The sequence below is a fragment of the Peromyscus eremicus genome, chromosome X, assembly GCF_949786415.1.
Source record: "Peromyscus eremicus chromosome X, PerEre_H2_v1, whole genome shotgun sequence".
NCBI classification, from domain to species: Eukaryota; Metazoa; Chordata; class Mammalia; order Rodentia; family Cricetidae; genus Peromyscus; species Peromyscus eremicus.
In genome coordinates, this window is record NC_081439.1 from 11,128,587 (window position 1) to 11,142,320 (window position 13,734).

At 48.5% G+C, this 13,734-nt stretch overlaps 1 protein-coding gene across 2 annotated transcripts; it reads right to left on the reverse strand.

Moving 5' to 3' along the window:
- Positions 1-1,078: 1,078 nt before the first annotated feature.
- Slc38a5 (solute carrier family 38 member 5) lies at positions 1,079-10,116 on the reverse strand. 2 transcript variants are annotated; one of them, XM_059251242.1, is made up of 16 exons: positions 9,988-10,116; positions 9,626-9,679; positions 9,466-9,541; positions 8,822-8,937; positions 8,645-8,718; positions 7,863-7,955; positions 7,674-7,752; positions 5,323-5,405; positions 4,908-4,966; positions 4,629-4,757; positions 4,361-4,440; positions 3,483-3,583; positions 3,152-3,267; positions 2,286-2,430; positions 2,092-2,195; positions 1,079-1,502 (listed from the first exon to the last, which is right to left on the reverse strand). In XM_059251242.1, exons 1-16 carry the CDS (start codon positions 10,008-10,010, stop codon positions 1,401-1,403), a joined length of 1,434 nt encoding a protein of 477 aa, XP_059107225.1. In that variant the 5' UTR covers positions 10,011-10,116; the 3' UTR covers positions 1,079-1,400. The 2 variants fall into 2 exon arrangements, with proteins under 2 accessions (XP_059107225.1, XP_059107224.1); XM_059251241.1 differs by having other exon boundaries at positions 9,626-9,682; positions 9,988-10,113.
- Positions 10,117-13,734: the final 3,618 nt, after the last annotated feature.

Genomic DNA, 13,734 nt, shown 5'->3' on the forward strand with positions numbered 1-13,734 from the left:
GGGAACTGAACTCAGGACTTCTGGAAGAGCAGCCAGTGCTCTTGACCTCCAAGTCATCTCTCCAGTCCCTAAATCATTTTAAAAGTCTAGTCATGGTGTAATATGCTTTTAATCCCAACACTTGGGAGGCAGAGATAGAGGCAGGTGGATCTCTGTGAGTTCCAGGCCAGCCTGGTCTATACAGTAAGTTGCAGGCCAGCAAAAACTACGTAGTGCGACCCTGTCTAAAACAAACAAACAAAAAAAGATGTTTTTCTTCCCTTCCACTAAGTCAGCATTCAGCTTATTTTTTTTTTCTGGAAAAGGCAGGTGAGTAAATAACGTAGGCATTGAAGGCCATATGGTCTCCTAAGCAACTCCTTAATTCTGCACGAACAACCATGAGCAGTCCACAAACACACGCAACCAACCATGTTAAAACAAAGATGTACAGGCACTGAAATGTGACTTTCCTGCAATTTTCAAGTGTCAGAAAAAATGATGTTCATTTTCTAACGCTTATTGATTCGTTTGAAATGTGCGTGCACACATGCATGCATGTGCATGTATTTGCATGTGCACAAGTGCCCTGACACTCATGCGGAGGTCAGGGGACAACTTGTGGGAGTCGGTACACTCCTTCCAAATCAAACTCACTTTGTCAGGCTTGGTGGCAGGTGCATTTACCTGCTGAGAGATCTTGCCAAACTAGAAACTAGCGTTCTTCTTTTGATTTTTTTTTCAATATTTTAGAACTTTGCAAAATATCCTCAGTTCAAGGGCCACCCAGAAGTAGGAAATAGACCAAATTTGGCCCATTTTTCTCTCTTGTACTGAAGCACTATGATCTGTTTGATTTGTGGCTCTATCTCTGACACTTAGAACATTCACCGCTGTATTCCCAAGCTCACAAAGCACTGTTGAGTAAGTAAATAGGCGAGTGATTAGGCTGAGTGCCGAGTCACTGGAGGAATGGAGAAAAGAGTGAACAGTTGAGAAAGAGCACAGTTCTACTCACAGCCTCAGTTCACCCCTGCCTTAACTTGGGCAGGTTTCTTCCAATAAGTCTTTGAGAAACATCAGAAGGCTCAGACCAGGGTTGCCATTGAGCATCTTTATTCTTCCTTATACCTCCAGGATAACCCTGACAAACAGCTTCATCCAGGAAGTAAGGAATGTGTTGGGTAAAAATCCTTCTAAGGCCCTGATCCCCCTGCCCCTCCTCTCATGGGGATGGCAAGGGGTGTAAAGCGATACTAAGGAGAAGGAAGGGGGACTACTCTACAGCTTCTGTTGTCCCCATCTCTGACAGCAATGTAATAGAGACCAGTCACCTCCACATCCTGTGCAGGAAAGTGACTTGGACTCCTTCATATACATGCCTGGGAAAATGGGGACTGAGTGAGGCAGGACACGCCAGGTCAGTGTCCAGACATACGGCTCTGGCCTGTGGCCCAGTTGGCAAACATAAAGCCCAGACTGATGGCCATGAAGAGGACTCCCAGGATGCCAAAGCACAGGGCCTGTGGGCAAGAGGAAGAAAGGATGGAGTTGGCCAGGATCACCCACCAAAGCATTCCAGAGAATGATCTTGAACCCCTTACAGGAAAAGCTCCTTCCATTTCTGGCCCTCCTCTATTCTCCCTGTCCCTCAAAGCAAGCATCTCTTCCATCTTTTCAGAACCTTCTGGAAATGAAGTCCCTCCATTGCTTTTTGAGAGGGCCCCTGCCTCTCTCCCCAGTAGCGCTCCTTCCCTCTCTCTGAAGACTCCGCTGTCTCTACTAGCCCCTCCCCACTTTACAGTGCTCGAGACAGACCCTGGAGATTAACAAACGCTAGAAAGCCCGCTGCTACTGAACCACAAGCTCAGCCAACCAGTCCCTTCTAGAGTGTTCTCTCTCTTCCCAAATGTTGCTTGGGTTCTATCTACTCTAGCCCTTCCCAAGGCAATCACCTCCATTCTTCCTGACAATCTGTCTCTCTTCCTGGATGGTCTTTCCTCTCCCAACCCCATCTCGATAACGTTCCTTTCATTTCTAGCCATCTTGGAGTAAGCGGTCCCTCTTCAGAATGCTATCTCTTTCTCCAGCTCTCTTTCCTGAGATACTCACCTGGATCTTGGGCCAGGAAAATAAGGGTTCCACCTCAGTAGGAACAATACGCAGGTAGAAGACACTGGGAAGGATGAAGATGAGGCTAGGGGCTGAGGTAGACCCTAAAGGACAGAAAGGGACAGCAATCAACCTAAGCTTGAAGGCAAGCCCCATATTAGATAGGGCAAGGAACTGGGGTTAAAGATACTGACCAATAAACCCAAAGATATCTCGGATGGTTGGCACACAAATGACAAGGACATTGACCAAAATTAGCAGGATCAGGGCGATGGCCACGTGCCGTGGCCAGCTGAAGGCCTTGCTTGGAAAGAGCAGCTGCTGTAGGGCTCGGCGGATCTGCAGCCAAGGAAGGGCAGGACAGGGGTCAGGACTCGCATGCTGTCCCTCTGGCATGTGATCCTGTCTCTGTCTCGACCCTGTCCAGAATCCTTGATTTCCTATCCCACTATCTGTCTCCAGCCTGTCTGACCAGGTATCTATGCCTCTACCCTGACAAGCCATGTCTCTGTCTCTTCTATCCATTTCCTGTCTCTTCTATCCATTTCCTGTCTCTTCTATCCATTTCTACCTCCACATCTGACCATTACCTATCCTTTTGCCCTGACTCTGTCACTGACTATTTCTACCACCATGTCCCTCCTTTGCTTGTGGTTTTTTGAGATAGGATCTCATGTAGCCCAGGCTGGCCTCAAACTCAATATGTAGTTAAGAATGACCTTGACCTCCTAATCCTCCTGCCTCTACCTTCGAGTGCTAGGCTTACAGGCATGCACCATTATGTACTGTTTATACAGTGCTGAGGATCTCACCCAGGCCTTCATGGATGTTAGGAAGCACTCTACAAACTGAGCTACATCCCTGGCCCCGTGTCCTGTTTTGTCTAACCATCTGTTTTTGCCTTCTCTGTTCACCAGGCCCTTTCTTGTGTGTCTATTTCCGCTTCCTCCATCTACCCATCTGCTCCTGTCTCCACCTTCTTTCAAAACGTCCATGTTTCTTCCCTCTGCCCATCCATCCATATCCCTTCACTCCCCAGGCCCTCCTTGCCCCCACTCACAGGGAAAAGTACAACCGGCACAGTAAGGGTCACTGCAAGCAGTACAGCCAGACGCACACAAAGAATGAGCAGGTCCTCCTGGGTGTACATTTCCAGCATCTCTGCCTTCACAGTGCCTGGGCCACGGGGAGGGGACACGAGATGCAGCAACACTGGGCTCACTAGCCCAGAGACCATGACACACATACACGATGAAAAAGTCTATGCACATGATGTTCACTCTCCCTTTGGAAACTGATGGGCCCAGGGTCCCCGAGGGAAAAAGCTCGGAGGCTTCTGCCCTAGCCCAGGTTCAGTCTCTACACCCAAACACAGGCCCAGCCCCACTCACTGTAGAAGGTGAGGTATCCAAAGGTGGCTGTGAGTCCATACATGATGAACATAGCCCCGATGGACATGTTGGCCACAGCTTGCATCCTGCGCTGGGAGGGCCTGAAGTGAATAGGTCATGGAACTGTCATGTTCATACTCCTGAATTTGTCCCAGGTCCCCCAAAACTGGCCTCCACCCTCCAGACTCTCCCTCCTCCTGGGTCTGCCAAAGTTCAGCTGGTACACACTGACGTTCTATCTCTGCCTCCCTTGTGTAGCTAACCAAGCCTCCCCTATCTGTCCATCTATATCTCCGCCCATAGGACCATCTCTGCCTCTTCCTCCATCTCACATCTATACTGCCCGTCTGTCTGATCCTCCAAAACTTCCAATCCCTGTCTCCCTTCTGTTCACCTGTCTCTCTCCAGCCATCTGATCATTGTTGCTTTCTCGACCTCATCTTAGCAGATCACCTCTTCCATCTACTCCTCTGATCCCTGCCTCCCAACTCTGTTCGTGCGCATTTGTTCTGCGCATTAAAAGAGTGGCAGAGCCAGGCGGATCTCTGTGAGTTCGAGGCCAGCCTGGACTACCAAGTGAGTCCCAGGAAAGGCGCAAAGCTACACAGAGAAAACCCTGTCTCGAAAAACCAAAAAAAAAAAAAAAAAAAGTGGACTACTTAAATCCAATCGGTGAACGGTCACTGCTCTGAGTCCCTGGGGTTTCCAAATCCCTCCCTTGTCACAAGCAGCCAGCCCTCAGGAGGACCATACCAAGGCTGCTATGGAGACGGCCAGACATCTATGGCTACTGCCACCTCTCGATGGCCCGTCACCCCTTCCTAAAGTCTCCTGTCGATGCCTCTCAACTCTCTACTCACATGTGCCTCTCTACTCACCGGCACAGCTCTGTGTAGATGGGCAGCACCTCAGGATGGCAGACAAAGGCAAAAGCCATAATAGGGACTGTGTAAGACATCTGGGGAATGGTCCATGAACATAGAATTAGACTCCCCAGAGTACTGGGGGATCCCCTTCTCCCCATTCCCTTCGAAGTAGGGCACATGACACAGCCCCCAAAGCCCAGGACCTCTAATAAAAATGAAATGTTGGGATAAGACAAGAGGGCCCAGTGTGGTACAAGCTCCTACCTGCCTGCATACCTACCTGTGAGTCAACTGTGAAGAGCTTGGCCTCACAGCTGCTGTTAAACCCCTGGATGGGAGGTTGTCCACCCTCCACTGCTGTGTCATTGTGGCTCACATCACAGCCAAGCTGGAATTTCTTATAGATGACCTGGGTGTCCCGAGTAAGGAAGCAAAGTCACAAAGAAGGCTTTGCCTCAGTGTCTCAAACTCTCCCCCTCTCCCCCACTCCCCCCCCCCCGTCTCCCCCCACCTCCCCATCCCACCCCACCCCCACCACTTCATGTCCTCTCTGACTTACCGAAACGAGGAAAAACAACATGCAGGTCAGAGAGAGGCTGCTGGTGTACCCCAAGTAGCCTACAGGAAGTGATAACAGAGGCTCAGGAGTCAAGGAAGCCGGTACACCAAACACCAAAGCTTTACTCTGTCACACATATGCCTTCTCCCTCTAGAGAAAACTCCTACGAATCCACTAAAACCCAAATCAAACAAGCCCTCCCCACCCCCTCAGTGTTCCACAACCCTTGAAAATGTCTTTTTTTTTCCCTCAGACTGGCAATAGAGCTCAGTGGTATTGTCCTTGCCTAGCCTGTGTGTAGCTCTGGGTTCAGCCTCCAGGACTAAAATAAAAATAAAATAAAATGGTTTTTTTTCTAGTTAGTTCCCATGCTCTAACCCTGCCACCCAATGACCAAGCCAGGAAGGCTCCTTACCCAGGTGTTTCATGAGAGCCAGAGGCAAGATGATTAGCAGGCTGACCAAGACGATGAGGAGGTTTCCCTTCAAGAACCAGTCCCTGGGTAGAGAAGAAGACACCAGTACCCGCATCAGACGGCTCACGAATGCCTGCATTTCAGTTCTGACTTTCCCTTCTGGCCTCTGGGGCCACCATATGTACGTGGTACACATACATATATTCAGACAAATACATAAACTGAGTCAATAGTTTTTAAACTTAGGGCTGGGGAGACGACTCAGTTGGTAAAGGGCTTGCTATGCAAACACGAAGAGCTGAGTTGGGATCCCGAGCACTCCTGCAAAATCCCTAAGTGCAAGAGTGCACATCTGTAACCCCAGCACTGTGGAGGCGGAGACAGGAGGAGCCTGTGGGCTTACGGGCACACTGGTATAGCCCAATTGGCGAACTTCAGGTTCCGTGAGAGACTTTGTCTCAAAAACTAAGGTAGAGAGATAGAAGAGACACCTGACACCAATTCCTGGCCTTTACACATATGTACACACATGTGCACATGCACAAGAATACACACATACAATATATATATATACCCTTTATTGAGTGTCTGCTATGTTCCAGGAATTCACATATTCTCTTCCTATCACATACAGAATTGAATCGAGTAAATCTTGGTTACATAGACAATGGGACGTAAGTATAATTGATATGGCAGGGGGATGTCTTCCACTGGTGAGGTACTTGCCTAGTATGTACAAAGGCCCCAGGTTTCAACCCCAGTGAGGTGGAGAAAAAAGGAAACTTGGACATACCTAGTCATATCCAAATGGTCTCAGAATCAAACCAACCATTTCACAGGATACATACAGATAATAAAAACCAAACTCTTAGTTAAAACTGTCAGGCAGGCACATAAAACTATCCCGGAGTTTAACTAACAAAATCACAATGCACATCGAAGTCCACAGGACTAAGTGGAGTAAGAGCTGGTCCCTAAGCCGGGCGGTGGTGGCACACACCTTTAATCCCAGCACTCGGGAGGCAGAGGCAGGTGGATCTCTGTGAGTTCGAGGCCAGCCTTGTCTACAAAGTGAGTTCCAGGAAAGTCTCAAAACTACGCAGAGAAACCCTGTCTCGGAAAAAAAAAAAAAAAAGAGCTGGTCCCTAAACATACAAATCTGTATGTCAAAATATACAGAGGCACTGGGCAAGTGGTGCGCACCTGTAATCCCAGCCCTTGAGAAGCCAAGGCAAATTCCAGGCCAGCCGGGTACAGAACAAAGCCCTGTCTCAAAAAGGTATATAGAAAGCCAGACATGGTGGCACATGCCTTTAATCCCAGCACTTGAGAGGCAAATCTCTGTGAGTTCAAGGCCAGACTGGTCTACAGAGAGAGTTCCTGGACAGTCAGGCCTATATAGGCAGACCCTATCTCGAAACAACAACAAAAAGTATACAGAGGGAGTTCGGGGGTGGGGGTGTAATTCAGTGACTGAGCACTTGCCTGGCACACACGAGGCTGTGGGTTCTATCCACATTTAAAAAAATACAAAAAAATAGAGGCAAAGGAAGAAAAGTACAGCTGTGTGCACAAATGAACACACCTGGTTCATTTATACATATAAATATTCCTACATCTCATGGTGTATGAATAGAAAATAACTGGGAGGCTGAGCCAGTAGTGTGAATGTGGATTCTAACAGTCTGAACATACACATGGTTGCAACCATAATCAAGAGGACTTCCACAGTCACCACCCCTGAGCACACACACAAACAGCCTGAGAGGATCTGTCACACAGTCATCACGAAAGCAAACACGGAGATGGAGTTGACACGACACACAAACCACTAGAGTCAGCGATCACACATTTAGAGCGAGATGGAGCCCAGCAGCCTGAGAGAGCCAGAATCAGCTAAACAGGGAAAATGAGAGGAGCCAAGTGTCAAACACATATGGTTGGGATCAATTGCAGCATACAGGACCCAGCTGTCATCCATCATATGGCTGGCCAGAGAGAATCGGCCAGGACAACAGTCACTGAGTCAAATCCAGAGTCCACATCTGCTGGATCTGGACAGTCCCACACATATGGTCAGCATCAGCACACACCAGGCATACGGAGGCAGCTGCCAGCCAGAACGAGCCCGAAGAAGTCTCAAAATCAGCACATGGGTCACCATAGTCCTATGGTGAGCTACAGTCACATGTAATATTGACTCATAACACACAGGAATCGTAGTCAGCCTCAGTTAACCTGCAGCAGTCTCAAAACCGAGCACCTGGGGGCCAGGTGGACACAGAGTTGGAGGTGATTGCTGGAACTCACAAGCAGAATCCAGGTCAGCCAGGGAGGTGTTGTGTACTCACCCCTCAGGGTCCATGTGCAGGAAGGTGCCAATAACCAGAGGGAGTTCAGACTTGATGATGAACAGGTAGCTGGACATAGCTGGGATGGAGAGAGAATATTTAATCAGGATCCCCCTCCCCCAGCCCACCCTGGGAAAACCGCACCTCACTCTACCCTCTTCCCCCTAGTTGACCCTCCCCAGTCCTCACCCCCAACATTGTGCAGACAGATGATGACAGCCACCACTACTTTCCCGGCAGGCCCAAATGCTCTCTGTCCCAGCTGCTCATAAGCTCGGATGCCTGAGAAGGGGGAGGCAGGAAAGAACAGCCTGTGAGTTGGGGAAAGTCAGGTTAGATGGGAGAGGTGTAACTCAGCTGTGACTGATAGAGGCTGGAGTTGGGGACTATGCAGTTCAGGGTAGAATTTGTGAGTAGAATCCAGGAGACGGTATCTGAGGCCAGGGAGACGTTAAAGGCTGAAGGCAAGGTGTTGGGGTTTTAGAGGCAGGCTATGTCCTGAGATCATGGAGGGAATCCTGGGACCATGGGAATCAGGGGTCTGAGGATTTCAGAGCTAGTTTCCAGGTTAAGAGGACCCAAAGACTGAGGGATGGGAGTTAGGTAGAATGTAACAGTCTTAGAGTGGTCTGGTGGGGAAGGTCTGATGCCCAGACTAAAGGATGGGTATGGGGCGGGGGGGGGGGGGGGGGGGGGGGAGGTGATGATCTAGGAGCCCAGATAAAGACTGAGGGCTGGGGTTAAATATGGAATCTGTCATACAGGGAGTGGAGCGTGGGAACTGGGGTGCTGAGTTTGGAGTCTGAGGTCAGAGTGGTTATGTCCAGAGTCAGATTTGAGTTGCAATCAGACATCAAGGAAGCAGATCTGGGTCTAGAGCTCAAGGTCTGAGTTGCGGTCTGGATGGGAATCTCAAGTCCGAGGTCCACGGAGGAGGAGATGGAAATGGGGACCTAGGATGAGAGTCTCACCTACAACACTGGAGCAGGTCAGCAGCAGGTGGATCGAGTAAGAGGACAAGAGGGCAATGCACAGCAGCAGGGCCCTGCAATAGGTGCCATCGCTCAGACTTGGCCCAGGCCTCCCGTTTAGCCCTCCACACCATTGACCACCACCACCACCACCCCCAAAGCTACCCATAGACTCACAGAAAGAAGATGACTCCCGTGTGGGCCATGGCGTAAGCCAGCCCCAGGATGCCACTCCCCATGATGGCGTTGCTGAGGTTGAACACTGACATTCCGAATGATGTCCTCCCCTCAAACTGTTGGCAAGGGGCAAAGTCCGGTACACATCGGGGGAGGGAAAATAGGACAGGAGACTAGACTGGAGCCAGGGAAAGGCAGGAAGGTTAAGGCAACTGGGGATGGGACACATCCAGGAGGAGTGATGGGAAGCAAGAGGAAAGAGAACGAGAGTTAATGGGAAGAAACTGGAAAAAGAGCTCAGAAAAGGGAAACTAGGAGAAGGAATGGAGGGAGCGGCTGGAAATGCAAAGGGGCTGCTGAGGAGATAAACAGTAGAGGAAGGAGAACGGCTGGGGGGCACAAGGCAGAAGAGAGTTTTCAGGGAGACACTCAGTAGGCAGGGGCAATAGGTGGGAAAGGAGAAACTGGGCAGCCGAGAGCCTGAGCGTGAGTACTTGGGGAAAGGGAGTATCTGGAGATGGCAGCGACTAAGGAGCCAATACCTGGGGCAGGGAGATAGCTAGACGGGGAGCAGCTAGGGAGGAGAAGGAGTTGGGATTAGATAGGGGAGGGGAGACCTGAACAGGTCCTGTGGGCTCACTTACATCCATGAACTGGACAGGTTTCCTCCCAGGAGTAGGGCCCTGGGTGGGCAAGAAGCCCTCGCGTTCCTGCCTGTAGCTGGATAGGGCAGGAAAACAGGCTGGTGAAAATGTAACCCAGACCTCTTCCCACAAGCCTGCCTCCTTGGAGTCCCCCACTCACCCCGCAGCACCCGCAGAGAGGGCTCCGTTCATCTTTGGATCCTGCATTTCCATCCTGCTGGGGAAAAAAGAGAGGGTAGGAGGGTCAGTAACGGAGCAAAGGGACTAGAAAGTGAGGAAGGGGAGAGGAGACGGCAGATGGAAAGGCAGAGCGACTGGTCAGAGAGAGAGACAAACCGCAACAGAGAGAATGAGGGGTAGCGGAGAAAATGGAGAGTTGAGAAAGGTACAGAGAGAGAGAGAGAGAGATGAAGATCAGGGGAGGAGAAACGAAAACAGCCTCTCAGAGTGACCCGGAGAAAAGAAGGCAAAGAGAGATAAATAGAGGGAGGGAGAGACACAGACAGATACAGAGAGACCCACCCCACAGCACATGAAATGGCCATTTGGAGTAGGAAACAGACTTTTCCTCCCACACGGCAGACTCTGTCTCTCACACGCTGTGTGCCTTTTTCTGTCTCTTTCTGTCCCTGATCTCCCGCCCCCACCTCCCTCGGGCTGGCTCTTAGCAGGGACACGTGTCACCTGTGTGCCCCACCCCTCCTAGCGCCGCCCTGCCCCCCAGCTTAGAGACCCCAGCCCTAGCGCTGCCAACTGCTCTTAACTCCAGTTCTGAATCTCTTCACCAGAGACTGAAGCAAACTGAAGTGCCCCTCTTCCTGGGACAGAACTGACCCGTCCGTCCGTCCGTCCGTCCGTCCGTCCGCATGCGAGTGTGACTAGGTGGTGGAGCGCTTTCAATCCTCAGGACTACAAAGAAAAAAAAAACTGACCTAGGGACTCCCATTGAACTTCCCTTCTAGGTTCTAGAGGAATTTTCTAGGACCCCCTAATCAATTCTTAAACTCTCCTCTCCTGGGAGAAAGAGTTTAGGAGATACTTCAGACTTGAAACCCTTTCTGGGCTTGGGGTGCCTCAGAAACCAGTAAGACTTTGAACATCTCCCCACCTGACAATGAGCTGCCAACAAGCCCCGAGTCCCCCTCCCAGGTCCTCATGTGTTTCTCAGGGTGAGAGTGTTTTTGCAATCCCCATCCAAAGCTGGGGACTCTGCCTTTTTAAATTAGCATTTATACATTGTACAGCATAGTGGCTTTCATGATGACATTTCATGTACATAGGAGGTATGCTTTGATCAGCTCCATTCCCTATTACCATATCCTGCTCTGCTTCCCACTGTTTCCTTCCTCTACCTCCAAGCCCTCCTTCGGCTTTCATGTGTTATCTCTACCGTTTTCCTCTAATTATTATTGTTACATGCATACATACATATATAAAGACAACCTGCTGAGGCTCTTTAGTGTTGCTTGAATGTATATGTTTTTAGGACTGACCATGGGCATTGCATAACCAGTTGGGGAGCTCATCCCTGAGGATGAGCCATTAACTGCCAGGAGCAATTGTGACTTCATTTACAAGTGAGGCCTTTTGAGATTTTCCCCATCTATATGAACTGGTGTCATTGTATAGGCAACCATACTTTTGAGATTGTATGGGTGTAGCTTCCTTGTCCTATACAGCCTCTCAGCCAATGCCCTGAACCTCTTGTTCTTACAACCTTTCTGACCTCTCTTCCATGATGTCCTCCAAGCCTTGGATGCAGAGGTTGTGCTATATGTGTACCAGTTGGGAATGGACACACCTCGGTCACTTCCTTGTTCTCTGCATTTTGACCGGTTATGGCTTTCAATAATGGTTTCCCTCTGCAGCAAAAAGAAGCTTCTTTTATTTTTATTTTATTTTTTATTTATTTTGTTTTGTTTTGTTTTTCGAGACAGGGTTTCTCTGTGTAGCTTTGCACCTTTCCTGGAACTCACTTGGTAGCCCAGGCTGGCCTCGAACTCACAGAGATCTGCCTGCCTCTGCTTCTCGAGTGCTGGGATTAAAGGTGTGTGCCACCACTGCCTGGCAAGAAGCTTCTTTTATGAAGGGTGAGAGTTACGCTTACCTGTGGTTATAAAGGTAACTACTTAGAATGCAAATAGTATCAGAAATGGGCACTAGTACATTCTCCTCTAGGTTCCATGACCTTACTAGCCCTGGGTAAGTTGGCGAGGTTTGCACTACCAGGCTTGATTGAGCCTTTAGTCTGATTAGACAGTTGTTGGTTACCCCCAAAACAGAAGTACCACTATTGCCCCTTTGGATATATCTTGCTGCGCTGGTCATTATGTTTCACAGTCATCACAGATGGGTAGGGAGGTAGATAGTTTCCCTCCCAGGGCAGCTTGCAGAGCACCTTCCAGTACTTTAGGAGCTAGTCCTCACAGAGGAGGCTTCCAGGTCAGTTCTGGCTCAGTTCCTCCAAGTCCTGTGTCCAAAGTGTGTGGTGTCTTCAGCAGCAGGGATTTACCTTCAAATTCTGGGAGGCAGCCAAGGACAATGGCAATAAGCCTATATTGTTTTAGGAGTCTCTTGGACTTCCCTGAGCAATGACTTGTAAGGAAGCTTCTCATGTCTGGAACTGAGGATTTGGTTAGACTATGGCTCTTGTAAGAAGCATTATCACCCCTAATGGTGTAACTTCATTTAAATGTGTATGTGTGTGTATGCATGTATTTGTGTGTGTGCATGATATATATATATATATATATATATATATATATATATATATATCACATGTAATTTTTTTTTGGTTCTTCAAGACAGAGCTTCACTGTGTAGCCCTGGCTGTCCTGGAACTCACTCTGTGGACCAGGTTGGCCTTGAACTCACAGAGATCCTCCTGCCTCTACCTCCAGAGTGCTGGGATTAAAGGCATGTGCCGCTACCACCCAGTTTATCACATGCAATATTAGGTAAATATAAAATGACAATTCCCTATGGCCTTTTCAAACATATTTAGTGTCATTTACCCCTCCTCCCTCCCTCCCCCTCTGTATTGCCCTACTCCACAGTTAAAGACACCCCCTTTGTCCCATTTCCCCCCTCATAGCACCTATGACCTGCTATTTCTCTCTCTAGAGCTCTTCACACACACCCCTCATTCCCCATCCTGGTCCCTTTTTTTTCTTTCCTGCTTTCTTTGGTTATACTAGGTTATATACTCATATCCAAAGATTCAGAACTAAGAACCACAAATAAGAGAGAGCATGTGTGAACTTCTACCCTCTGGAGTTCTCCCATTGTGCTGTAAGCCTGTGTTTAAGACCTCCTCCTTCCTTCAATAAACAGCATTCGGCATTCAAAAAAAAAGATTCAATAATCTACCCTTTTATCCTATTATATCTGTACTATCCCCTTTTCTTTTTTAGAGAGGAATTGCATTTGTAACTAACCCCCTTTAAATAAAAATAAACATTTATAAATAAAAAATGGGGGCTGGAGAGATGGCTCAGAGGTTAAGAGCACTGACTGCTCTTCCAGAGGTCTTGAGTTCAATTCCCAGCAACCACATGGTGCCTCACAACCATCTGTAATGAGATCTGGCTCCCACTTCTGGCCTGAAGGGATTCATGCAGGCAGAACACTGTATACATAATAAATAAAATAAATCTTTAAAAAAAGAGAGAGAGAGAGAGAGAGAGAGAGAGAGAGAGAGCATGTGAAGTTTGTCTTTCTGGGTCTGGGTTACTTCACTTGGTATAGTATTTTCTGTTACCATCCATTTATCTGCAAGCTTCATGATTTCACTTTTCTTTGCAGCTAAATAGTATTCCATAATGTGTGTGTGTGTGTGTGTGTGTGTGTGTGTGTGTGTGTGTGTATCACATTTTCATTAATCCATTCAGCATCAGTTGAAGGACATTTAGGTTGTTTCTATTTCTAGCTAGAAGTAGAATTGCAAGGAGTAGTGAATAGAGTTGCAATGACCAACAAGTTGGGTGAAAAAGTCCACAGAATGGGTGAGGATCTTTGCCAGCTATACAAGAGTACACGAATCCTTGGGTGAGATAGACATGATAAGATACCAAGTCCTTTGCATATGCCAAGGAGTGGTATAGCTGGATCACATGATAGATTTCTTTTTAGCTCTTTGAGAAATCAAAGATTCTGATTTCCACCAGTCCCACCAACAATGAATAAGGGAAGTTATCACTTACTCTCCAATCCCTCCAGCATTTGCTGCTAGTTTTCTTGATAGCCATTCTGACTGGGGTAAATGAAACC

Excerpts from the sequence above, each read along its gene's own strand:
- Slc38a5 (XM_059251241.1), bottom strand. The coding sequence starts at position 10,010 with ATGGCCATTTCATGTGCTGTGGG. Across the intron at positions 8,938-9,465 it reads AACCTGTCCAGTTCATGGAT|TTTGAGGGGAGGACATCATT; the intron begins GTAAGTGAGCCC and ends CCTTGCCAACAG. Across the intron at positions 2,196-2,285 it reads AGATATCTTTGGGTTTATTG|GGTCTACCTCAGCCCCTAGC; the intron begins GTCAGTATCTTT and ends TCTGTCCTTTAG.